The 26,063-nt window shown below is 44.9% G+C and overlaps 1 protein-coding gene across 6 annotated transcripts in view; it reads right to left on the bottom strand.

The window, feature by feature from the left end:
- Positions 1–224: 224 nt before the first annotated feature.
- Positions 225–26,063, bottom strand: part of pcm1 (pericentriolar material 1) — a 43,419-nt gene continuing 17,580 nt past the window's right edge. For 3 of the 6 annotated variants that reach the window (XM_063218692.1, XM_063218691.1, XM_063218696.1), the window contains 31 exons: positions 25,464–25,617; positions 24,952–25,155; positions 23,096–23,256; positions 22,526–22,776; positions 21,981–22,099; positions 21,284–21,413; positions 17,783–17,929; positions 16,683–16,858; positions 15,849–16,025; positions 15,335–15,590; positions 14,892–15,037; positions 14,068–14,249; positions 13,135–13,309; positions 11,394–11,791; positions 10,840–11,013; positions 10,414–10,470; positions 9,676–9,848; positions 9,366–9,497; positions 7,988–8,108; positions 6,877–7,056; positions 6,019–6,131; positions 5,552–5,686; positions 5,200–5,403; positions 4,749–4,805; positions 3,818–3,998; positions 3,189–3,340; positions 2,844–2,922; positions 2,263–2,486; positions 1,849–1,941; positions 1,638–1,761; positions 225–1,317 (listed from right to left, as the gene is read on the bottom strand). In XM_063218692.1, coding sequence (XP_063074762.1) covers positions 1,292–1,317; positions 1,638–1,761; positions 1,849–1,941; positions 2,263–2,486; positions 2,844–2,922; positions 3,189–3,340; positions 3,818–3,998; positions 4,749–4,805; positions 5,200–5,403; positions 5,552–5,686; positions 6,019–6,131; positions 6,877–7,056; positions 7,988–8,108; positions 9,366–9,497; positions 9,676–9,848; positions 10,414–10,470; positions 10,840–11,013; positions 11,394–11,791; positions 13,135–13,309; positions 14,068–14,249; positions 14,892–15,037; positions 15,335–15,590; positions 15,849–16,025; positions 16,683–16,858; positions 17,783–17,929; positions 21,284–21,413; positions 21,981–22,099; positions 22,526–22,776; positions 23,096–23,256; positions 24,952–25,155; positions 25,464–25,617 — 4,901 coding nt within the window. In that variant the 3' untranslated portion in view covers positions 225–1,291. The remainder of the gene's footprint in view (positions 1,318–1,637; positions 1,762–1,848; positions 1,942–2,262; positions 2,487–2,843; positions 2,923–3,188; positions 3,341–3,817; positions 3,999–4,748; positions 4,806–5,199; positions 5,404–5,551; positions 5,687–6,018; positions 6,132–6,876; positions 7,057–7,987; positions 8,109–9,365; positions 9,498–9,675; positions 9,849–10,413; positions 10,471–10,839; positions 11,014–11,393; positions 11,792–13,134; positions 13,310–14,067; positions 14,250–14,891; positions 15,038–15,334; positions 15,591–15,848; positions 16,026–16,682; positions 16,859–17,782; positions 17,930–21,283; positions 21,414–21,980; positions 22,100–22,525; positions 22,777–23,095; positions 23,257–24,951; positions 25,156–25,463; positions 25,618–26,063) is intronic. The other 3 variants (XM_063218693.1, XM_063218695.1, XM_063218694.1) reach the window with 3 other exon arrangements.

Here is a 26,063-nt window from a genome sequence, read left to right as displayed (position 1 = left end):
ATATATATATATTATATTAATTATTAACTTGTTTGGGGGGGACTACAAGTGTAAAGACTCAAATAAAGGATGCCATTAGATACATATTTACAATTGGTTCACAGCCTACACTCACTGACCACTTAAATAGGCACACTTTTCCAACTGCATATTGACAGGAAATTCTGATCACATGTTGCTAACTCCATGCATTTAGACATGGCCAAGACAATGTGACAAAATAATGAGAGAAAAAGTACAAATTTTATTTTTCTTTTAACATCATAGTAATTATTTCAATTACATTACATGGAAATCAGAATGGCATAAGATGACAAAGCAACTAAAATCTGCTAACATGCCTGAAAATGTTGAAGGTGTGCATCTGAGGTTGACCTCCACCACCCCAACCCCTAGTAAGGCAGGCAAGGCAGACATGTGTTGTGTCAATAAAGGAATTTACTCTTCAGCAATTTAGCCCACAAGCATCGATGGGCATCCTAGATTCAGGAGCTGCAACTCAGTGACACAAATTCCAAAACGGCTGGTTTTACCTGTTGAAGCGCTAAGATCCTACTCGAGTCATCATTCATGAGTACCCTGAGACAGACAAGCTCGTCGTAAGCAGGTAAGACCAGGTATTTTGGAATGTGTGCTGCTGGATTGAAGTTTCTGAATCCAGGTTGCCAATCACTACCCATAATGCACTTTGAGAGCAGGTTTTCGCAGCTGTTATCTGAGCAGCAGTCACATCCTCAGTGAATCAGCATTCTGGAATAATCTAGTTGCTTGTACTGATTCAAGGCTTGGAGGGATAAGTGCAAGGTGATACGGGGGGTCTGCAGGGGCCATTAAATGCAGTCAGGCACAGAAACAGACAAAAGAACACGACGCCACCATGCCGTAACAAAGTAACAGTAACTGATTTCAGAAGTCCAAAACAGGATGAAAGCCATCTTTCACCAGCCTGAGGCATCTCTTTAAAAAAACAAACCCTAAAACTAAACATAGAGATACAGACAAACTATAACAGAGCATATGGACAGCAACATGAGTCCTCTAATCCTACAATTTCCGTCTTATAAAAACGTCACCTTGTGATAAACAAAGAGCCCCTCTTCATGTACAATTCAGCATTTGCCTCTATGAAGTTTAACAGTAGACTGCAGCAGTGTGGTGCCATTGGAACTTAATTGGATTAGTCTTGGAGGAGGAAAAAAGTTAGGCTCGACTTAGTCTATACACAAGTGTTCAGTCGCATTCCTCTAGTGTAGAGTGGCATTGGATGAGGCAGGGAATGGACCAGATATCCTTATACACTTTGAATTACAGCCGGCTCTGTTTAAGAAAAGAAAAGAAAAGAAAAGAAAGAAGAGACATTTGTTGAGGATTACAAGTTAAGTAGAAGCAAGCCTCATCCCATTTAACATATAAAAAAGAACATGTAACATAGAACATTTAGAGGCTAGGTTGCTACCCAGTCAATCAAAGTAAGCATTCTTATTTTCAAGTCAAGTCAAGTTGGTTTTATTGTCAATTTCTTTACATGCACTGGTCATACAAAGAATTTGAAGAATGAATGCAAACTTGTACAGTTACCGTAATCTGTTCATTGATTGACATGGATTATGTGGGGGCAAGTATAAAGTGGGATTTACCTGGCTCTCTCAAGGCCATGCCATCCCCAATGAGACTGGCCAGGCCCTCTGTATTACCGTTTAGCAGCTCAGTGGTGAGGTTGTTGTTTCTCTGCTCCTCAGTGATCCTCTTCCTCAGTTCCTCCTGAAGACACAAGACACATTTAATCATCTATTCCTCCCTTTTTTCTTTCACTTACCGTCTACAAAACATTGGGCAGACATTGCTCACCTCAGACATAACGGAGAGCTGCAACGGTAGATCTTCCACTTTCACAAAGTCATCCTCATCTGATTTCTGGCTTGTGTTTCCAGAACCAACCTCCTGAGAGGAATGGAACGATAGCTTTTCAATACAAACAAGTGGCATAATAAGAACAAAAACAGAATTTATACATGTGTTTTTAGGTCTTTTTTGCCTTTATTATTGACAGGACAGTGAAGGAGAGACAGGAAATGAGTGGGGAGAGAGAGAGAAAGGGGAAGGACTGACAAATGACCCGGGTCGGAATTGAACCTGGTTTTTCCAAAGTAGTAACCCTGTGCCCTACTGTTAGTCCACAGCAGGGCCAACAAAAACAGAATTTATATACATTTTTGCGTGTGCATGCCTATGTGTTGGTAAGAGGGCATGCATAGTACGTACGTCGACATTGATCATGACAGGGGACTCCGTGTCTGGACTTCCGGAGCTGGACCCCTGGGTGCCCCCCTGTCCGTTGACCGGGGCGGAGGCCACCTCACTCCTCTCAGCCTCCTCCTGGCCCTCTGGCTCGGCGGCGGCCTGGTGGCCAGCGCTCACACTGTCCTCCTCCCCCTCTTGGGAGTCCAGCACCTCCATGGACTGGACTGCAGAGCCGGTGCTCATGGCTGGGTTGAGAAATAATGTATTGAAACAAATTACACCACACTCACGATTAAAAGGGGCCAAACAAAAAACAAAAACTATGAAAGAAAAATGTCTGCACACTTAAATTCTTTTTTTAGTTTTTAATAACCCTGAGGAAGGTCATAGACCGAAAGTTTGGCTATTAAAAAGGAAAAAAAGGATTTAAGTGCGCAGGCCTTTTTCTTTGATGGATTAAGAAAGAAAGAATGGGTGATGAAAACAGTGAAGGGAAGATAAACTGTTTTATTCAATCATGCAAAGAAACATTTTAACAAATGGGATTTCCCTGTTTGGATGTTTCCCAAATATCAAAGCAGCAACAAAAAGTTAGCCCTTACCTTCCTGGCCCTCTGCAGTCTCTTGGTCTTGACTTGTACCGTTTGTAAGTGAGATTCCTAATTGTGTTACACCATTGCACTGGGGGAAATCAGAATATAAAAACGTGATCAGCAAAGCAGCTCTGTACAGCTAAGGGTTCAAGAAGCAGCAAACACAATGGTCATTTCTCAAAGTCTGGTGTGCACCCTTCCAAGTGCAGCACTCTTTGTAATCATGCCCAGTGATTGGATACTCTTTGGTGAACTCTGCAGAGTATCCAATCACTGACCATGACTAATTAGGCTGACACATTCCGAAGGCTCATACACTTGACATTGATAATGTCTTTTTACAGGCCTACTCACCTGTTTGTGGTCATGTGTAGTGTCCGTGTTAGCTTGTAGTGATGTCTGGACCTCAACAGGCCCTGCCTCAAACTCCTCCTCCTCCTCCAGCTCATTCTCATCTTCTCCGCTACCGTAGTTGGTCAGGGGCTGAGTCTCAGCCTTAGACAGGTCTACAACACACGGAGGTGCAAAAATTAGGAAAGCTGGCAAGACCAGGGGCTTGTACTAAGAAGCTGGTTCAGGAGTCAACCATTTTTCTTTAAAAAAATGAGGACTCCATGCTCTTCTATCAGATGATTTACCTATTAACTTAACCTGGTTTACTCCTGAACCAGCTCTTAGTAGTATACCCCTCTGTCCACTGACTTAACATATTGGTTTGGACAGTGATGATGCAAGATAAAAACAAATGACACCATGGGAGACTGCAACTGGGGTTTTCTTGGGGGGGAACAAAATCTTTTTGACATTATTTATGATGATAGTACAGTGAAGATGGTGACAGGACGCGAGTGGGGAGAGAGAGATGGGGAAGGGCAGGCAAAGGACCCGGGCCGGGAAATCGAACCCGGGTTGGCCCCATAGCAGACGAGTGCCCTACCGTTAGGCCACGGTAGGGCCCAAAACAATCTTTTTAATTCACTCACTGATAGAAAGCCGTGGCCCCTCTTGGTCATGTTCCTCATCATCTTCCTTTTCATCCTCACCCTCCTCTTCCTCTTCCTCCTCCACTTCAGAGGACTCACTGCTCTGACCATCCTGCTGCTGCAAATGCTGTTCCTGCTCCGCGTTGCGAGAGGCGCCTTCTTGCTCTGTCTCATCTCGATCCTACACACACATATTAGGCAAAAAAGGTCTAATTATATTGCTTATTGCCACACTCTACACAGTTGCCGCTACCCAAAAATGTACAGTAGCATAACTAAATAGTATCTGAAATAAGGGTATCATCACATTTTCAATGAAGTGGGCGGACTTAGGGGACCTTACGATAGTTCTCATAAAGATAAAAGAAGATACACATGACCATTAAATAAAAGGATACGAGCGTGTTGCCCATGTATTGGCCATAAATCAACTGACCATCAACATCAAAATAATGTGTCGTGTGTGCAACTATTCTGGTGTTTCATCCATGCATATGTTACAATCATTATATCTACTGTCAATGGTTACAATTTAGGCAACTTGAAATGCAATATACATGTATGCATGGGGGCGTGGTTATACAGAAATGTGGACAGTAGTCACACCACCGCACCAAACATTTGTTTCTATAGTAAGTTGATTTGCTCCTGAAACACTCTACCAGGCTATAGCCTGTTAAAAGTGCTGATGTACAAAGAAAAGGAAAAGTTTGACAGCAGCTGAACACTGTCACTTCAATGATGGCCTAGGTGACTTTAACCCTGGTTGTCAGTTAAAGTTATAGCACTAAAATTCATGTTCATGAGTATCATATGGCATTGTGCATGAGTATGACAGTCTTTTAATTCTATTGTTACAAGAGCAATAGCCCATCTCTGTCTTATGGTTGGATTAAACGCACTGGCTTATGGTTGGATTAAACTCACTGACCTTATCTTGGTCGCGGAAAGCTGGCAACAAAGCGGTCTCGGCTTCGGCACCTTTGCCCTAAACATGAGGAGACATAGTAACTAAGTAGGTGTAGTAGCTTCTTTATCTTGATCAGGGCTCTACATTAACTTCCATCACCAGTCAAAATGGCTAGTAAAACTTCATCTTACTAGCTACCTAAACACACACTCACTAATGGGTCAAAGTTTGTCTTTTCTACCAGCCAAACTAAAATTTCACTAGCATTTGGCTGGTTGGCTGGTGCTTATGTAGAGCCCTGCATATGATACAACGTATGCTTCAGAAAAGGAACAACACACTGGGACAAAAAAGAACCCCATAGCAACCGCAGGCAACCAATATTGCGTCACTCAAACGAACGCTGTTAACATCACCCGACTGCAAACTGAATACGAGGGAAACCTATACATTATGATCAGACAATACACACCTCAGTTTTCTTTGTGTGTTTGTTGTTGGAGGTGGTGTTGCTGTTGCCCTTGGGACGTTTCTTCGTGGCACCGTTTCTGTTGTTGTCCAGGTCCTGTATGAGGCTGAAGAAGGCCAACTCGTTGAAGAGGATCTCTGAAATGTCCACCAGTAGGTCCTCGCCACAGTCCTGCAGAGACTGGCCCAGGAACTTCCCAAGGGAGTCCTGCACAGAGACAAGCACAGGCAAATGATTACAGTACAAGCCTAAACCAACTACTGATCGCCTTGACAATGATGGGAATGAATGCAATTTGGGAAAGTGCAAAAATGAGACAGTGCTGTTTAAGACGATATACATATAGGACCTATACCTGCAGAATGCCACTCAGTTGGCGGTGGAAGAAACGCACAAACTCTCTGCTTTCTTCATTCTGGTGGGTGAGCGTGAGCACCATGCGGCGCACAGAGGCGAGGAGCTGATGGGAGCACACCTCCTCCAAATGCTCCTGAGAGTAGAAGATAAGTGGCGTAGGTTAGTGTTGACATTACTAATAAGGATTGCTCGCTAAAGTTCGCTACGAAAAAATAAAATAAGAAACAGTAAGCAGTAAGCAGTAAGCAGTGTGCGGTGTCTTCGGAATTTTCTTCAAGGCTCGCTCTGCATTTAGGGGTGGCGGTACATGCTGTGCTAGCAACCAATTTATAAACTAAAGGAGGTAACTTTGTTTGATTGGTTGGTTTATTGCCCATGAAGCAACTATGCAGGCATTTAACCAGGGATTTACACTACAATCATCTGCAAGATAGATGTGTGTGATGGTGCTAGTTAGTATTTCACCTTCAAGAAAGTTATGACCTCCGACATGATGGCTTTTATCTGCCGCTCCAACTGGAAGGTGTCGATCTGAGGACGGCGGTCACCCGACCCCTGCTGAGAACCTCCACACAACACTAAACCACAAAAAGAAAAGTCCAGGTGAGCTCGCTCTATTGTATTTATGCATCAATATGGCACTGATATTTACTAAACTGAAATGACGAGGGGAGCACACTCTCCCACAGTCATACGTAGGGGTGTAAATCCCAGACTCCATGACGATACTGTATCCATTTCTCAAAGCAGGGATTCGATTATTATCGATACTTAAAGGGGTATGCCACTATTTTGGGGCTTATTACAGTTAAAATCCTTGGCTGGGGTTTATAAAGGTGGTAAAGTGTCTTATTTTTCATGTTAAGCGTTGTCTTGCTTTAAGACAAGCTAAAAGAGGGAATATGTCGCTAAGCTAGTGAAAGTCAATGTATCCGTGTAGCATTGTAGCATGCTACATGGATACATTGACTTTCACTAGCTTAGCGACATATTCCCTCTTTTAACTTGTCTTAAAGCAAGACAACGCTTAACATGAAAAATAAGACACTTTACCACCTTTATAAACCCTGCCCAACGATTTCAACTGTAATAAGACCCAAAATAGTGGCATACCCCTTTAAGAATTCCCCGCGATACGATACGATTTTTTTCAATTACTTTTCCACTTCTATTATGTTATGGAGCTAGGGCATTGGACAAGGACCAGTGATTTGATTATTTTCAATACTTAAGAATGCCCCACAATACGATGGGATTAAATTAAATCGCCGGCCGATACATCGCTACATTTCGATGATTATTTACACCCTTAGTCATGCGTACCTTCCAGTAGTCCGGCAGCAGTGGCAGCAGCAGCATCAGCAGCTCCAGAAGGGAGGTCCGCGTTAGAGGCAACACACGCCAAACTGTTTTTGTTGCTGAAATTTGGCTGGGCCTGAAGTTTAGTGCGCTCGTACTCTCTTATCCTGGCCCGGGCTCTGTCCAAGCGAAGCACTGTGTTACCTGCAGCAAAGGAAAGTACATAGTGTAAGAAGGAGAACAAGCATTGAGGTGGATGAATGAAACACACTGGGGTAATCGGAATGAAGTAGAGAAAAGGCAAAGGAAGGCTCAAGTCATTATGCAACCTCTGCAGCAGTCCTGGCCATTCGCATTCTCCTAGAGCAGGGGTGGGCAGTTATTTTGGCCCAAGGGCCACATTGGGTGTAGAATATTGACCACAGGGCCAGATTTCGCAGACAACTTGCCAATGTCAATCATGAACGGTTTCTCATAATTGACACAGGTAAGTTGTCAGCGACATCTGGTACACTAACATAGCTTGTCAGCTATGCCATTCCTGCACATTATAATGAAAGTAGGGCTGCAACTAACGATTATTTTAATAGTCGACTAATCAATAGCTCTAGTCACGATTAGTCATGAAAAAAAAAATACTTGCTCCAACCTCCGACAAGCCTTCTCGGCTTGTAGCGTAGGAAAGTGAAAAAAATCTTACAGTTTACAATGAGCTTTAAATCATGATAGTAACTTATTTACTCCAAGATACAATGTCCAATTCATACATTCATACACCAATTTCAGGTTTCAATAAAGCATTAGTAAAGCAAGTAAAAAAACGATGAATTAAATGAAACGATTAGTCAACAATGAAAATTCTTGTCGACAATTTTTCATAGTCGATTCGTTGCAGCCCTAAATGAAAAGTATTAAGATGTAGCCTATGTATTGGTTAATCATATATTGGCAAGACCCTCGTTTTAGGTAGTCATTTCAAGAATCGTATGAAGTTGGATTTAAAAGTTGTCTGTCTTGTAAAGGCTCTGCATGAAATGGCTCAGCAGGCCTTATGTGCTCCCCGGGCCTGAGTTTGCCCACCTCTGTCCTAGAGTTTAACAGAGGAGTAAGGACTTCTGTGGCCAGCAGAAGTTACCTTGGTCATCACTGGCAAAGGGGTCACAGGTTGAGGAGCTAGACATGATGCTATCCTCGTCCCCGAAGTCGCCATCCATCACAAGCTTCTGCTTCAGGACCAGGTTCTTCTCAGACATCTCCTGCAAACACAACCAAACACACTTGGTGAGAGAGAGTTGGAGTTGCATTTGTGGGTAGTCAATAAAACTCCAGTTGCTCATCTGTGTCCAGACGAATAAACGTAAAGTGCAGAGAGAGGGTCAGAGGCACGTCTGAAGTAAAGTTAAAAGTCCAAGAGAGTCCTTGTGCACAAGCCCTCAGCAATGCAGGTGCAGGTGTGAGGCAGGAGAAGGTGAATCAATGAACAAAATTCAAGAGACACCGCACACTGCTTACTTTTCTTTACTTTATTTCTCTGAGCGAACAACATGATGTTCGCTCAGAGAAATAAAGTAAAGAAAAGTAAGCAGTGTGCGGTGTCTCTTGAATTGTGTTCATTGATAAAGTTAAAAGTCCTTTATTTTTCAAAGTGGGACATCAAGTGCCACCAAGTGATGTCCCACTTTGAAAAATAAAGGACTTTTGACTTTACTTCCGACGTGCCTCGGACCCTCCCTCTGCTCTCTACAAACACAGTTAGAGTTCACCCCCACAACAAGACCAAATTACTGTCATGAGCCATGGTGCGTTACGTGGGTGGGAACAGGAAAGTACACAACATTGAAGCATTGCATGGATAAAAGATTTGAAATGTACTGCACTTAACGGGGAATACATATTAAATGTACACCTATATTTCAGTAAAATGCATCTCGAAACCAATAACTGTATATTGTTTTGAACTATGCTATATTTAAAAATCAGATTCACAACACTGGGCAGTACATTCGTTAAAACATGTTTCTTTAACAGAGAAGATTTTCCTTTAACATGATGGGTCAGCCATAATCTTGCATTGCAACAGACTTTCACCCAAGTCACGAGTAAGAGAACACGACAGACATCAAATGACAGTCACAGGAAGGAGAAGGAAGTAACCCCAGCCAAAAAAACAGGAAGTTAAAGAGCACAAAGGCTGTTTGTTTACAGCAGTGATCCTCAAAGTATGGTCTGGGGACCACTGGTGGTCCGCGACAGAGATCAGGTGGTGTGTGAGGGGATTTCTACTAGACAAGCTAGCAGTAGACTATATTTGTAACAGTATTACAAAGATAAACATAGCTGAAATCACATTTTCACCACAGTAAGACAAGCTTGTAATGCGAATAAAATTTGAAATTTGCAGTGTCAAATTAGCACCCGTCATAGGTCAATTCAGTTGACAGGTGGTCCCTGAACATTTTTGGGGGGGACGAAGTGCTCCTCCATCTGATAGGGTTTGGGAAACACTGGTTTACCGTGTCACTGGTGGCCAGGCTCTCACTTGGGGTGAGCTCTGACTGGGAGCCCCCAACCCACGCCGCAGGGCCCAGGGAAGAGGCCTGGTCATCAGCCACATTCTTCTCAGTCAGGTGCCTTGTTACAATGTCCTGGAGAGAGGAACAGAACACAGATTGTAGACCCATGAAATTAATGTTTATTACACTTAAAAAATGTTTTTTATAAATGGTGTGTGTGTGCTTTAGTACTTATCTACATAAGATCACATGATGGCCTGTGCATAGTTAGTAATTAGAACTGGACTTGTATTTGATGCCTGTACGGTACCTGTAGAGAGTAGAGGGCCCTCTGGCGAAGGTAGTCCGTATTGAGCAGCTGCAGCTCGTGGAAGAGCTCGATGAGGAAATGTGGCCGTGAGTTGTTCTGGGAGATTAGGGTCGCCACCTCAGAGTAGATGGTCTCCTTCAGAGCCTCGAACAGGGAAAAATCACTGCTGGCATCTGCAGCACAACACGGAAACACACATCTCACATTAGCACAACTCTATGTTGGCACGCAATGGGATGCTCCAAAAGAGCGCAACTTAATCATAAAAGATATAAATAATTTTCAGTCCATGGGTGACAGCACTCTGCCCTGCCCCAAACTTAAAAAACTGGCTTTAGCAACAGCCATGGTGAAAATGTGGTAATATGGACAAGGAGGACACCATGTGGTAGGAAAATGATCTACTTTTACATCAGGGGTGGGGAACCTATTTCATTCGAGGGGCCACTTCAAATTCATCCGAGGGCCGTAAAAGTCCTCAGAGGGCTGTATTATGAACATGAACCAGGATTTTCCCCTGCAGTTTGCATCTATATTGAAGGCAGCCACATTTAAAACAGACCCCACCTTCTTTAGGTCCACTGAATATGATTTCATAGTATTGCAAATGTAAATTCCAAATAAAACGGCCTCAAGGGCCGCAAATGGCCCTCGAGACATAGGTTCCCCAGCCCTGTTTTACATGGAGGAGGACAGGGGAAGAGTCTTTGACATGCATGGGGGCACAACAATGGTTACCTGGAGCTTCAGTGCATGCAATTCTGTTAGAGAGGAAGGGAGTCCTCCAAGCATATGCTGTGAGGAGCACAACATCAGACATCAACACCAAACAACAAAAAAACAACATGAAACAACAACAAAAAAAACAACATGAAACAACAACAAAAAACACAAAAGAAGTAAATCAAAGAAATTAAGTGTGATGCCATTACATTGTAGGCGAGACAATACAATGGTAAGTAGTTACACATGGAACATACAACGGTTATGTATACATTACAGATGAATGACCTATTATAATATAACAATGATCATCCCATCTTCAGGGGCAAATTTCTGCAGCGGTTGGGGTTCATGTGACTTTACACTCAAGACATTTTCACTACAGCACACTGCTACAAAGCATGACCAAGATGTGTGCATGCTTGTGTTGTTTTGGCTGACCTGATGAAACGTCATACGCCTTGCTACTCTTGGCCTTGTTGTCCAATTTCTCCTGGGTGAGCTTGTCTAATAGACTCTGGTTGGGTCCTCCCCTGGGCTGGGCCTGGGGGACTTTGCTCCTCACGCTACCGTGGAAATAGTCTGCTGTGCTGGAGACGCTGTCGCTGCCCACACCTGAGACCATGGGGACACAATGAGGGATTTGCATACAAATGGCTCCGGGGAGAAGCATAAACAAAAGGCATCACAGATGTTATATCTGCCCTACAAAGGCAAAGTGCAGTAACTATAGATTTTTTTCAAAATAGAGTTTAAACTGAAAATATTCGTCATATCTTCATATACCTTTGTCATGTCCAAAAGGCTAATGGTCCAAATGAGTGCTGCTTTAAAGATATTGCTATGTCAAATTTGCAGTAACTACAACAGCCAACCCAATACCAAGGCTTTGAAGGCATTTTTCTCAGTTTCAATGGTGGCGTAGTTACTGCACTTTGTCTTTGTAGGGCAGATATGATCCCCCAGAGCAATGAGGTCAATAAACCCACACACACCTGCATGTTTGCCTTTGCCCCTCCTCCGCCGACTCTTGGCATTGGGCGTCTTGTCGCGTGAGGCCAGGCTTGCTTGGGCGGAGGCCTTCCTGCCTGCGCGGTAGGTCCTGGTGACCGTGGTGGGGTCGCCCGGGTCCGGCATGCTGCTGAGGGACTCCTGAGAGTCCTGCTGCTGATAGCAGCGCCCCCCCCTGAGCAGCTTTGGGGCGACGGGGGACGAGGACGGGGAGTAGGAGGACTGCTGCAGCTGCTGAGGGGGCGGTGGAGGAGGGAGATGTGAGGCGGAGGCCGGAGAGTGCTGCTGCTGCTGCTGGAGCTGCTGCTCAGGGACATGGGAGCTGGTCAGCCACCCAGGGCTCTGAGGATCCGTTACACTGCTGTCTGGCTGCATCTGAGGCCTGGGAATGAGAGAGAGACAGAGACAGAGTGAGTGAGAGAGAGAGAGAGAGAGAGAGAGAGAGAGAGAGAGAGAGATACAGAGAGAGAGAGAGATACAGAGAGAGTGAGCGAAAGAGAGCGAGAGAGAGGGACATTATAATCTAATCTTTCAAGTTCTCACAGTCTGCTCATTTAAGTTTTAATAATACCCACGGTCCGTCCATCAAAACATCTTTTTTCACAAAAATGTCACTGAAATGTGAAAGCTTGGCCAGGGAAAACAGCAAATTGTGCACAAATGTTGCAAGAATCACAAAAATGTTCAGATGAAAGTCCTGTAAACAACTATTGACACAACTGGTGACAGAATCCCAAGGCCTATGTACGCTCAAGGATTATTATTTTTTAGCGAGTCTTAATGATGCACATAGCATTTGCGGTGTTTAGTGGAGCAAAATACACCTGCACTGCCTCACTGCTTTTCTCCTTTTAATGCCATCAACACTTACGACTCAATTTTAATACAATCTACCTGGCTTAAGCAGGTCACAAGACTCAATTTTAATACAATGTACCTGGCTTAAGCAGGTCACAAGACTCAATTTTAATACAATCTACCTGGCTTAAGCAGGTCACAACACACAGTGCTGGGGGGAGGAACGGCCGCAATACAGAGGATTTCAATCCATGTTCTTGAAAGAGATGGTGTTAAGAAGCCTCTGCTTTGTCTAGGCTGGGCAACAACACTGCTGCCCAGCTGCCCAGCTGGAGGTGGTGTGCTGATACTGCAAGGCACAGTTAACAGGACAAGTCCCAATCCCACTGTTCTCACACACTGCAAGTGTGTGTGTGTGTGTGTGTGTGTGTGTGTGTGTGTGTGTGTGTGTGTGCGTGTCGGTGTGTGTGTGTGTCGGTGAGAGCGAGAAAGAGAGAGTGTGTGCGTCTGTGTCGCTGTATGTGTGTGTCGGTGAGAGTGAGAGTGAGAGAGAGAGAGAGAGAGAGAGAGAGAGAGAGAGAGAGAGAGAGAGAGAGAGAGAGAGAGAGAGAGAGAGAGCGTGTGTGTCGGTGTGTGTGTGTGTCGGTGAGAGAGAGAGAGTTAGAGAGAGTGTGTGTGTGTGTGTGTGTGAGAGCGTGAGTGAGACCAAGCTGGGTTTGTTCTCTTGGGGCTTAGCAGTGGCCTACATACAGTACAAGGTCTCTAAGCTTAAGGTCAGAGGTACAGTTGCATTACTTCCAGGGCAGCAGACTTGGATGGTTGCATTCACATTTTCGTGCTTATACGAAGGCCACATGCAACACATGCGGGTGGTGTAAACACACACACACACACACACACACACACACACACACACACACACACTACCTATTGTCTGTGTTGTTGAACGTGGCCCTCTGTAATGGTGGAGGGAAGCTCATGTACTCCGTCTTCATGGAGAGGTTTGGGTCCGGCAGCTGCGTGAAGGGTCCGGCCTGCGCAGTAGAGTTTTGGGGGAAGTCATTGCCCGTTGCGTTGAAGAGAGGGGTCATGCTGAAGTGCACTGGAAATGAGGGCAAAGGAGGACACATACAGACCACAAAACAGAAATTCAGAACAGGGAAGACATCTCTGACATTTCATAAGCTGACCTGTGCCTCAAAATCAATTTGAAATAATTCTCAATGCTATTGTAATTTACAGGGTGAACCCTTACCACTCTATCTGCATATAAATTAACTTATTGTGCTATTTTATTTGACTTTGTTTGATTTTAATTTTCTGGGAAGTATCAGGCAGCCACTGGTAACTAGGTCAAGGTGACCTGCGCAGAAATTCTGTTCAGTGCACTGTTTCCATGGCAACAGAATGAGGTCACAGCCGTGCTTTGCTTTGCACAGAGACTGTGCTTCTGAGCAGGAGCATGGGTAAAGAAAGAGGATTCACATGCAGTGGGAAACTGCTGTGGTTTAGCAGGACATTACCAGTGCTGGGATACATGCACATGTCATCATGAGCATTTCAACATGATCATGATGCGACAGCTCTGAAAACATTTGTTTCTTTGTGAAAAGGACAGTAGTACATTTTAATAGTTTTGGTTAAAATACAAAATCAAGCAAATTAGTTATCTGTGAATGTTCACATTTGTGTTTTATATTTGTTTGATAGGAATATGTTGTACATGTAACTGACTACAAAGAAATAAACACTAGGGGTGCTGTGTCTTACTTTCCCTTTCCCGCCCTATATCAATTCCTTTGGCGCCCTGTGTGCACTGGTATGTACCGGTATGCCTTTGGGTGTATACAGTGCGGTTACCAGGGGAGCAGGGGGCGAGCCCGGGCATGTTGAGAGCGAAAGGCAGGAAGGCGGCGGGGGAATCCTGAGCGGGAGTGGGCTGGCCTGGGGTCTTCTGCTGGCCTGTCTGCTGTTGTTGAAGCGGCTGCTGCTTCTGCTCCTGCTGCTGCTTGCGAAGCAGTTCATTCAGACTCTGCTTTAACCTGAAATGCACAAACCACACACACACACCGTATTTATTATAAATACACACACACACACACACACACACACACACACACACACACACACACACACACACACACACACACACACACACACACACACACACACACACACACACACACACACACACACACACACATTAAGCATGCACCGATACCAATACTGATATCGGGTATCGGCACAGATACTGCTCATTATACTCGTACTTGTACTCGTCAAACACTTGCCGATACCAGGCACGATACTGCTATTACACAAAACAATGCAAAATTTCATCATGTTCTGTGGACTTGAAAGCAGCATGAAAAAAGTGCCACCTCATACATTTACTAACATTTAAATCTACATGAAAATGGACAATAAAAAATGCATTTATTTTCATTGTATGTTGGTGGTAAAAGGTTTCGGTACATGTATCAGTACTTGGTATCGGCAAGTACACACATTAATGTACTCGTACTTGTATCGGTTTTCAAAAGTGGTATCGGTGCATCCCTAATATATATGTATGTATAATTATATATACATAGCGCTACCGCTGCCGCCAACACTTGAAACATTATGATCAGATCATGAACCAAAACAAATCTATTTCTTTGTGTGTGTTTGTGCAGGTGTACCTCTGGATGTTGCTCTGTTGCCAGGCCAGCTGCGTGTAACACTGGTTAAGCTGGTGCATGATGAGGGGCACCTGAGGAGACGCCATGCTGCCAGGCATCAGGCCGTGAGGCCCCGTCATTACCGTCTGCAGCATACACGACAGCGTCTTTAAAAAAAAGAACAAAAAGAAGAAAAACAGACAAACACAAGTCAAAAGATTTGTTAAAGATGTGCAAAAAACGTAAGGGCTCATTATTCTGTGGTCTATTCCGAAACACCGTCTCAACATTAGGATACCACGACACAACTGACTTAAATCCAGTCTTTTTCTTTCTTTTTTTTTACATTGGGCAGCAAACATACGCTAACAACACAAACACAGGTGGGTGTTCCCTTCCCTTCCCCTCCCTTCCCCTCCCCTCCCCGCCCCTTCCTCGCCGCCACGACCACCACCACCACCCACCTGTTGGTCCTGCAGCAGTGTCTGGCACATGCTGGTGCTGAGGTCCAGCTGCCTCTGCAGCTGGCTGACCTGCTCCTGCCAGTAGCACATCCCCTCGGAGAGAGAGAGGTCTGCTGCCCAGCGCAGGTTCTCCTGCCTCCGTCCGCGACTACCACTCGCACCCTGCTGCTGCTGCTGCTGCAGTTGATGTTGTTGTTGTTGTTGTTGTTTAGACTGGCTGCTATCTCCTGGGTAGCACTCCGGGCTCTTCAGACCACTAGGGTGGGAAGACAACAAGAAAAAAAAAGCAGAACTCGTTTTGCTGGCATTGTTTTCTATTCCCACACTGTAGTCTAGAATGCTAGCTGCAAGTCCAATTGTAAATGACTATCCAAGACAAACACCAACACACTAAATCACATCCATGCACTTAATTTGATTTGTTGATTTATGCAGTCCAGTCACCTCTAACAATCTCTTTCAGTGTGTCATTCTGAGTGGTGTTAAATAACAGTGTTAGTATCAATTCACAAACCTGTTCCTGCTCTTCTTGCCAGAGAAGGGCTGCTTCTTGGGGTAGACATGAAGCATGTCATCGGTGTAGCTCGAGTCCTCACCACCAGAATCCCCCTCTTCCTCTCCTTCCGTCTCAGAGGAAAAACTGTCATCCTCAAATCTACATGGTGGCGACCCACCCCATGTGGCCATGGTCCTAAACGATCAACAATAAAAATAACAACAATATGGAAAAAAAGAACAATTAAGACACAGAGACAACACTTTAGCTGTCAGAGACATGTTAAGAGACATGTGGAATAATAAAGGATGTGGCTAGTGAGAGGTAATTTGTAGAATTTGTAGAAGCCATATTTTACGAGATTATCTACTACAGACTAGGTTGCGTTAAACAAATACTTTTTCAACCCTGAAATTCAATATTCTTCCTCCTTGAACATGCATCACCACCCACATAACAGTTCTGTCATCTTAACCAAGACTTAGAACGTTGTTGTTTTGATACCCTCTTAGAAAAAAATGTATCTTTTGACAACAACTGCACGTCTTACTCTACCACACAGTTTACTGGACCAGCTTGATGGTGCATTCGTCTACTTTTACAGTTACTCTCCATACCCCCCCCCCCCCAGGTCTCTAAATGAACACCAGCCAACCAGCCAAATGCTGGCAATAATTCAGTTTGGCTGGTAGGAAAGAAAGTGCTGAGGGCAAGTGTATGTTTGGCTAGTGCGATTAACATCCACAAGACAAATTTGGCAAGTGATGAAAAAAGTTAATACATAGCCCTGCCCCCAACCCTCCTCAGGTGCCCAACATCCTGGCACTACTCGGGTGTCTCCTGGCCCCTTACCTTTCGTCCCGGCTGGCGGCATGCGAGAGGTGTCCGTTGAGCGTGGCGTCGCTCCTGCAGGTGGCGTCGGTGAGCATGCTCCGCCGCTGCTGCTCGGCCATCAGGCTCTGCAGGTGTTTCCGCCGCTGCCGCAGCTCCTCGCGCATGATCTGGTGCCGCCGCATCTCCGTCCACAGCTGCTTGAGGAGGGGACGAGACCAGTCGCAGACGGACACACAAGGCGGCCAATCAGGGTTACAGGCTTTCAAAACTTATTCAAAGTACAGCCGAACAAAGGCATCGTAACCAAAACTCGCCATCTAGCACTTGATTTTGGCATGTGAGAGTAGTAAAATTCCAATGAGATCAAGGAGAAAAATGACTCACCATCCCCACCCACAAAGGGCCAATCACAGCGTGGCTGCTGCATAAGGACATGCTAAACTAAACGCAGAACCGATTTACTCAACCTCCAAAGCTCCACCTCTCCTCTCCTCTCCTCTCCTGTCCCTCTGCACTCCTCCTCTAATGAGGCAAGTGGCCCACTTCTGAAGAGCCACTCTCTCACAGGAGCCATAGTGAAGGAGGAGGAGGGGTAGGGGGTGCACAGCACTCATCAACACTCCTCTCTAAAATGGCTGAATAAAGCAACATAACCCAAATTCACTTCAAGTACTGCTCAGGAATTCATCTGCTACTTTATAACTCCTCATCAGGGTCAGGGCCATTCTCCTCCTCCCACAGCAGCAGCAATGAAGGCTTTGCAATTTTGCTAGTGGTGTAGCAGGGTCACAAGGCTACAGATCAGGGGTGAATTTCTCAAAACCAAAGTTGCTTACTACATTAGCTACTTTGTTGTTTTCAATGCATTTTCCCATTGGCAACTACCGAAGTTGCTAACAGGCTAACAACTTCCCTTTTGAGAAACTCACCCCAGAGTTGCATAGAGACCAGAGAGACCACAGAAGACACCCCCCCCTCTCTCTCTCTCACACACACACACACACACACACACACACACACACACACACACCCTCTCACCCTCACCCACACACCCACACACACACCCTCTCACCCTCACCCACACACCCACACACACACCCACACACACACACACACACCTCGTTCTCAGGGGTTGGAGAGTCCATTTCAGCGGCCGGTTTGAGGAGGGCTGAGGAGGTGGAGGGAGATGGGCCACATGCTGGTGCCGAGGGAGCTGCCGGAAGCATCCTCACACCCGGCACAGTCACACTGCTGGACACGGACGACTACGGGAAAAACAGACAGCAGGACAATATTTGAAGAATTGAAGGCACATTTTGAAACATTTTACAGTCCAACAAATGTGCCTGGAAAAAATCATATCGATTAGGAAACGAAGAGTCGAAAACGAAGAGAGCCATATGGGAATGTCTTATAATCACGGGAAGTGAGGCAATTAAGTTAGAAGAGAAATAGAAAAATCATCTTTAAAGGTCAACCAACATTATCACTAAAAGTTATATATGCAAGGAATAGATGGCCTGAACATGGATATACTGCCAGTGTGCATTTAGACCCAGTTATGGCTACTGGAGCAGTTCTTCTGCTTTTAATGTTGCCCAACACAGACGCACATAAGGCCTTAGAGCAGACATGGGCAAACTCAGGCCCGGGGTCCATGTGACAGTGTGAACCCCACCGCACTAGTTTGACTCATTTTAAGTTGATTTATTTGCTTGTTTTTCATGTTTGTTTAAAAGTCCGTGTCCTAGGTGCACATAGGTGCTGTACTGCTTTTTGTTTTGTACTGCTTTTTGTTTTTCTTGATTTTATTTGTATGTAAGTATATGCCTAATTTAGTTTCATTTGTGTTTGGTGGAATGCGCATGTGCCCTTAATGGGCTGGTAACGAGGTGCCCTCAATTGGCTGTGTTGGCCTGATTTCCAATTAGAAGAGCCTAATTGGTAGTGCCATGTGATTGGCTAATGTCTTGACTGCCTTGTCTATTTGAATCCCGGTGTAGGGAACTCAAGAGGCTCATTCTTTGTTTGAAGCACATGTGTGCTGTTGGCCCCACCTGATATGAGGTGTTGGGTTTATTTTGGTGGCTCTCGTAAGTCATATGTTTGACTCCACCATTTCTTTTCTTTTTTACTAGCTTACTTTTCTATGTTTGTTTTGTTTCTCTCTTACATTTTTGTAAATAGTTTCTGCACCTTTTTGGGACTTTGGTTAAATAAAAACCCATCATTTTTTCACCCCTTAATTTTTGTGTCACTGCATTGCTCAATTTCTCCTGGCCACGAGGCTACTCTACAACATTTGGTGGCAGCGGTTTGGGATGCCAGTGTGCCGTGGAGAAATTGCAGTGACATTTTTTTTTTGCTTTAGTATATCTTTTTTTTTCTCTTTTGACTTTTTTGCCTTTGAGATTTTTTTACCACCATAGATGAAGAGCTAGAGAAGAGACTGGCTGCTGAGCAGTTGTTAGAGTGGCTGGAGCTCGAAGATGAGTGGGTGGAGGCTACCCCTCTCCTGGTGGAGGCTCTTGAAGACCGGTTTCCTGAGCAGTGGGCCGAATGGCTACAACAGTACCCGGCTGCGACCACGTTGGAGATGATCTTCACCACCCAACGTTTCCTGCTCAACCAGCTAAGCAGAGGCATCCAGCCGGGGAAGGAGCTGTGTCCGTGTCGCCCAGAGAGCCGAGAGGAGTCCTGCTGCTTCCACTGCTCCATGAGCGACCACCACTCAACCACCTGTCCAGATCGTCTGGAGCGATGGTGTGGCCATTGCAGAAGGTATGGTCACAGTTTGGCCATGTGTGTGCTCCACCAGCCATGGGCGCTGGAGAGCACAGAGGCCAGCACATCAGTGGTTCCAGCATTGGGGCCTATGGAGGCTTGCGTTCCAGCGGAGCCTGAACAAGCTCCGCCAACTGAGCCCCCTTCAGCAGCTGCATGGCCGCAGATACCTGTGGCTGGGTCTAGAGAGACCTGTCCAGCAGCACCAACAACCGTCCCTGATCCACCTCCAGCTGTGAAGCCAGTTTTGGCTTGTGCAGCACCAGAGCCTTCACCGTGTGGCTCAACAGTCGGGCCTGCAGAGGCCCACACACACGTGAGTCCCTTTTCAAAGACACAAGCACATTCGCGCCAATTATGCAAAAGGCGTGCATCTCTTCCAAAGAGACATTTTCAGCGCAAACCGACATCACCTGCAAATGACTTTCGTTCAGTGACTTATGAAAAGCAAGTTTGGACTCCTATACTTCCATGTGTGAGTGTAGGGCCATTGTGTGGACTGGTGATTCCACCTGAAGCGGCTTTTAAGCCAAATGTGTCTTACTGGGGGCATTTGCTCCATTATGGTCCACAATATGTCAGGTTTGGGCATTTGGTGTTGCCTGTGTTCTTTGTCCGTACTTGGGGTGGTTTGATTTTCGTTTTGCCTTTGGTTTTGTGTCCTCTGAATTGGGTTGTCCCAATATTTCTTTTTTGACCGACCAATGGTCTACTGTCTTTTTTTTTTTCTTTCCTGTTTGTGATGTATTTTTAGTGGGGTAAGCATATGCGTGCTATCTGTAAGATGTAGCATTGCCTCTCCTCCGTGTCTTCGGCGAGCCGGCACGCCTTGACATATGGGTGGGGGTGTGTGACGGTGTGAACCCCACCGCACTAGTTTGACTCATTTTAAGTTGATTTATTTGCTTGTTTTTCATGTTTGTTTAAAAGTCAGTGTCCTAGGTGCACATAGGTGCTGTACTGCTTTTTGTTTTGTACTGCTTTTTGTTTTTCTTGATTTATTTGTATGTTTAAGTATAGGCCTAATTTAGTTTCATTGTGTTTGGTGGAATGCGCATGTGCCCTTAATGGGCTGGTTTAACGAGGTGCCCTCAATTGGCTGTGTTAGCCTGATTTCCAATTAGAAGAGCCTAATTGGTAGTGCCATGTGATTGGCTAATGTCTTGACTGCCTTGTCTATGTAAATCCCAGTGTAGGGAACTAAAGAGGCTCATTCTTTTTTTGAAGCACATGTGTGCTGTTGGCCCCACCTGATATGAGGTGTTGGGTTTATTGTGGTGGCTCTCGTAAGTCATATGTTTAGGTCCACCATTTCTTTTCTTTTTTACTAGCTTACTTTTCTATGTTTGTTTTGTTTCTCTCTTACATTTTTGTAAATAGTTTCTGCACCTTTTTGGGACTTTGGTTAAATAAAAACCCATCATTTTTTCACCCCTTAATGTTTGTGTCACTGCATTGCTCAATTTCTCCTGGCCACGAGGATACTCTACAACAGTCCACATGCGGTCTGCTGTATATTATTATCACAGGCAACTTACCAGTGTTAACAATAATAATTTATTATTAAACAGTTGCCTGTAATATCTGGCCCCTCAGTCAAATATTCTAAACCCAATGTGGCCCCTGAACCAAAATAATTGCCCACCCCTGCCTTACAGTGTTCCAGAGTGAGTGAGTGAGTGAGTGAGTGAGTGAGTGAGTGAGTGAGTGAGTGAGTGAGTGAGTGAGTGAGTGAGTGAGTGAGTGAGTGTGTGTGTGTGTGTGTGTGTGTGTGTGCGTGATGCTGAGCTGATCTGTGCTGAAATGCCGGCGTGGGGTGGCGTGGCGTGGCGTACCTGCAGGTCTGGGCATGCCCGCTGCAGGTCCTGTATCTTGCCCTGGATGTCCATGAGACGCTGACGCTCGTCCTGCAGCTGCTTCAGCTCCTGTTGCTGCTGCAGCAGCTTCTCCTCATACAGCTTCTCACTGAGGACACACACACACACACACACACACACACACACACACACACACACACACACACACACACACACACACACACACACACACACACACACACACACAGTCAATCAACACACACATAATGACCCCCACACACACACACTTCACTGGGTTCCTCTGGGGCCTGTGTACTATGAGGTGGGGTTACGGGTTACTTCAAGAGTAACTTGGCCACGTGCAGTGCATCTTTCCGATTACCGATACTTTTCATGGAGGATTCCTTTTTCATGGCATACAGTCAAGAGAAAACTATGACTAAACTGTAAACATGTATTCCACTCAATAAAAAGTTACCAGCCAAAACAGCTAGTGAGACTCAATTGGTTACCAGAGAAAGGCGATTTCACAACTGGCGTCTTGGTGGCTGTGAAAGTCACCTGATCTACAAAAAGTCATCATTCAGTGCTGAAAGAACTGCCTGGCGGTCATGTGAAACTCCTACAACCGTGCTTACATACGTAACCTTCGTTTTATGCTACACAACCTAGATTTTGTTGCATGTTATTGACAATATATAAAAGTTGTGCATACCGGGCCTTGTCAGAGAGTGCTAGTGCCCTCTTGGCTTTAGGGGCAGCAGCTCTTGTGTTGTTGGGCTGCTGGTGGATGCAGTCATCTTCATTTGCAGTCGTGCCATCCGTATCATCACTCTGCAAACCAAACACAATAACATCTTCAGCATGGTCACATTGAATTATAAAAAAGATCATGAAATGCTGCTTCATCAATGTTGTAAACTTTCCGACCTTAGTGCATTGACATTTCAGCAAATTACATTAAAATCAATTTTCCACTTGGAGCAGGCGTCATTCTTGATTGTTTAATCTCTGAGGGTGCTGGCCCGAATATTAAATTCAATGTTTCAAGAAGGGGGCTGCACCTTGCATAGCAGTGTTTTTATTGCAATAAAAACACTGCTATGCAAGGTGCGGCCTCCTTCTTGAAACAGCAAATGACATTATAAAGCTTTGAAAAACTGCAACAGGCGGAGTGGGGCTGCCATAAAAATACATTACAACTAATAAAAAAACAAAGCAAAAACAAGCAGAAACGTTCCTTAGCAACAACAGTCATACCTGAACCATGGCAACCAACTCTCGCAGCTGGCGAAGCTTCTGTTTGGCAGTCTGAAGCCGGTGGACCTTCTGCGTAAACTCGGTGTCGTCGTCTGCCACCACAAGGCTGCTCCTTCGACTGGATCCAGAGCCATCATCACTGTCCCTGTCCCTGGCTCCTCGTCGAGCCCCTTCCTCCTGCATTACCTCATCCTCGTCCTCATTCTCATCCTTCTCAACGCCGAAATGACCATCTCTGTTATACTGGCACTCTGAAAAATGCACGAGGGGATAGGTGGACAAATAAAGTGCGATTGAAAACCAAAAAAAATGATCATCTGTAACATACTCTAGTGCCTCTTTTCCACTGCCGGTTTTCTGGTAGGCCTACAGCTCGACACAGCGCGACTTGGCCGCCACTTTTTGCTTTACGATTTAGTTGTGTTGTGCCTATTCGAAAAGCAAAAAATGTCGGCCGAGTTGTGCTTTGTCGGGCTGTAGGCCTACCCGAAAACCGGCAGTGGAAAAGAGTCATATGAGGATTATAAAGCCAGTCAGAATAAAACTGATTTTATTTCCAACACGCCGTACCAATAATGGAGGGAATGTTGAGGCTCCTGAGGTTGGTGGCAGAGCGATTGTTGATCTCACAGTCTGTGTTGAGGCGACCGCCCTGGTTGTTGCTGCCTCTCGGACCACGGCCGTTGGTCAGGCTGTTCATGTCCATCCAGTTACTGGCATGCCGTGGGTTCCTAAGAATCAAGGAACCGGATTCAAATTACCGTATTTCCTCGATCTGTAACCGGGCTCCTAATAGTAGCCGGCCTCGTTTTGTAACCGGGTGTTGTGAAAAATCGGAAAAATAGACACCGGCCCCGTTTAGTAGCCGGCCTCGTTTAGTAACCGGTGCGTTTTTAAATGACGCATTTTGCACAACGTGTTAAAGTTCAAACAATTTCGGAACGTGTGTAGGCGATGCCTACTTTAATAGCCTAAATTGTAACAGTTTAAATGCATCCTCTCCAAGCGGAACAATCGAAACTTAAGGTGCTTGCACGTTTGCCTTGTGTGTATGAGAGAGAGAGAGAGAGAGAGAGAGAGAGAGAGAGAGAGACGTGCTTCCCGAAAGCGCTTTGCAGAAAGGGCAAGGTGATGTCTCCAAATATTACACAAAATACATCTTACCTTAGTAAAGTAGACATAAGTGAATTATTTTGCTTAATAGCAACGGTGAGTAGATTGGTTCATATTGCTCAGAATAGACCTCATACCGAGCGAAGTCCACGTTTTAATGGAGTTGCATGCGCGAGGTTGCAACTGTTGAAACTGTGCTAGATCACGCCGAACAGGTGCTTACGGGAGGCACTTGGGCAAACAGTAAAGTCACTGCATACCCGCCAATGATGAAGCAGGTTTCTTTATTAGTTTTAAAAAACAGCCTTCCCGGCGCACAGGGTGCAGACGTTTTAAAAAGCAAACTGTTGCCATCTCTGACTCGCCAAGATGAAATCGCATGCACGCTTTGCGATTACATCGCATATGATATGATTATGAGATGACATTGCATTTCCCACCACTATCACGAGACATTGTCTTTAGAAGTTGACGGGCTGTGGGAGACATGCATCCACATTGCCCCGGTGAAGGAGAATGGTCATTTTTGCGCACACCATCAAAGAGAGTTGCATTAAACTGCTGTTGCATTAAACTGCTCTGCCATTCGTGAGCCCCAAAAGATGCGTATCTATTTGAAATTAAATAATCACAGGAGACTATGGGGTTTGCCTGTCCAAAGAACAGAAGCACTGGCAGCTTGGATTGAAATAGCTTTGCGCCAAAGATATAGCCTTCACGGCCGTGAATGATGTTCCCTCATGTCGCGCTGCGCTGATGTTACTTACACAGAACAGACCAGTGTTTAAGACTGTTTTTTTTAAAGTCCTTTTTTTGTTTCATTACGCTATTCATCCCGGTCCAGGCACGTGTATGTGCATGCACCTGACCTGTTAGTTCTTTTTTAAGTTTACATCTTGTGGCACTCTCATGACGATTAAAATTCCTGAGGTAGGCCTACATCACAGATGTTAGACGTGCCCATCTTGCGTGCCCATAGACGTTCACATGTCGTACAAGACTCGAAATATGAATGAACAATTAATAAATGTTAGGTATAAAATTATGAGCTTATTTTTTTCCCCACAAAATGACAATCGTTAAAATACAAATAAAAAATAAATATAAAAAATAGGAGCCCCCCTCAAATAGTAGCCTACCCCAATTAATAGCCTGGTCAAAAAAAATTATAATTTAATAGTAACCCCGGCTACTATTCGAGGAATTACGGTACATATTATCAACAACAAGAGAACCTGTCTTTCTCGGTTTCTGCTTTGAAGAGTAAAAAAAAGGTTGTGTGTGTGTATGTGTGCACTGAAGAATCCTATTACCTGATGGTTGTGATGGGGTCTCTATTCTCTTGCTCCGAGTCAAACACTGCCTCAAATAGAGAACCGTCCTCGGTCTCCTCATCATCGTCGTCGTCATCCTTGACGTTCTCGTTCACAGCGTCCACCATCATGTCTGATGTCTGCTCGTAGTACCTAACCAGCTCCCGCAGCTCGTTCAAGCGCTTGTGAACCTCCTTCAGCTTCCTGTCAGGCACAGAGAGGGTCAAGAGCTAACAGAAGACCCACCACATGAAGGAAAGAAAAAAAACTGGGGTGAAGCAAGTTGGGAAAGGGTGATAAGAGTCTGGGTGTGTGTATGTTAACTGATGTAAGGCATTTTGCTATATGTATATTAGGTCTTTGCGTATGTCTTGCATCTACAGTATGTCTTGTATCTATGCATCTACGTAAGCTGTCAGACACCTTCATTTCTTCGAGATTAATGAAAGTACTCTACTCTACTCTAGAGTAGAGATACATTATTTATCCCCAAGGACATTAAGGAACAGTACCTGAGTCTATCAGCAGGGTGGCTTGCCATTGGCAGGTAGGAGTCTTGCTGTGGTACACAGGCACCACTGGCCTCGCGACCAAGGACGGAGGGCCGCTCAGAGGACACCCCAGCAGCAAACCCCCGCTGCAATGACTGAGGCACTCCCTGACCTGCTGTGACCCAAACAAACACAAAGGTAAGAGATGCAGGCCAGTTCAGATGCAGTTATAACGTGACAACCACCATCAACAGATACGTCTGTTGCGATGTAAATAAATGAGCGAATTGGTAATGATGACTTCGAATGAAAAACTACTGTCACTACTGTTTTCTACAGGGTTTTTTTTTTGCTGTTGTGTTGTAAACGGTCATTCCAATTCAAGTGTCTTCACTGCCCAACGAGAGAGATTAGATTAGATTCTTTATTTTCCCATAGGGATATTTGTTTTCACATCAGACTGCTCAGTTCCATCAGGTTAGATCTTTGTAGTACAGATCTCATTATAATACATATAGACACCATTTTCACACAGACACGAAAAAAAAACATCCATATACATATACTCACATCTATTCATATACACTCCTCTACATACTATCCTATACATGTAGTGGCATG

Source organism: Engraulis encrasicolus, chromosome 16 (assembly GCF_034702125.1).
Source record: "Engraulis encrasicolus isolate BLACKSEA-1 chromosome 16, IST_EnEncr_1.0, whole genome shotgun sequence".
NCBI classification, from domain to species: Eukaryota; Metazoa; Chordata; class Actinopteri; order Clupeiformes; family Engraulidae; genus Engraulis; species Engraulis encrasicolus.
Note: the sequence above shows the minus strand (reverse complement) of the source record. Positions and strands in the feature narration are given on the sequence as shown.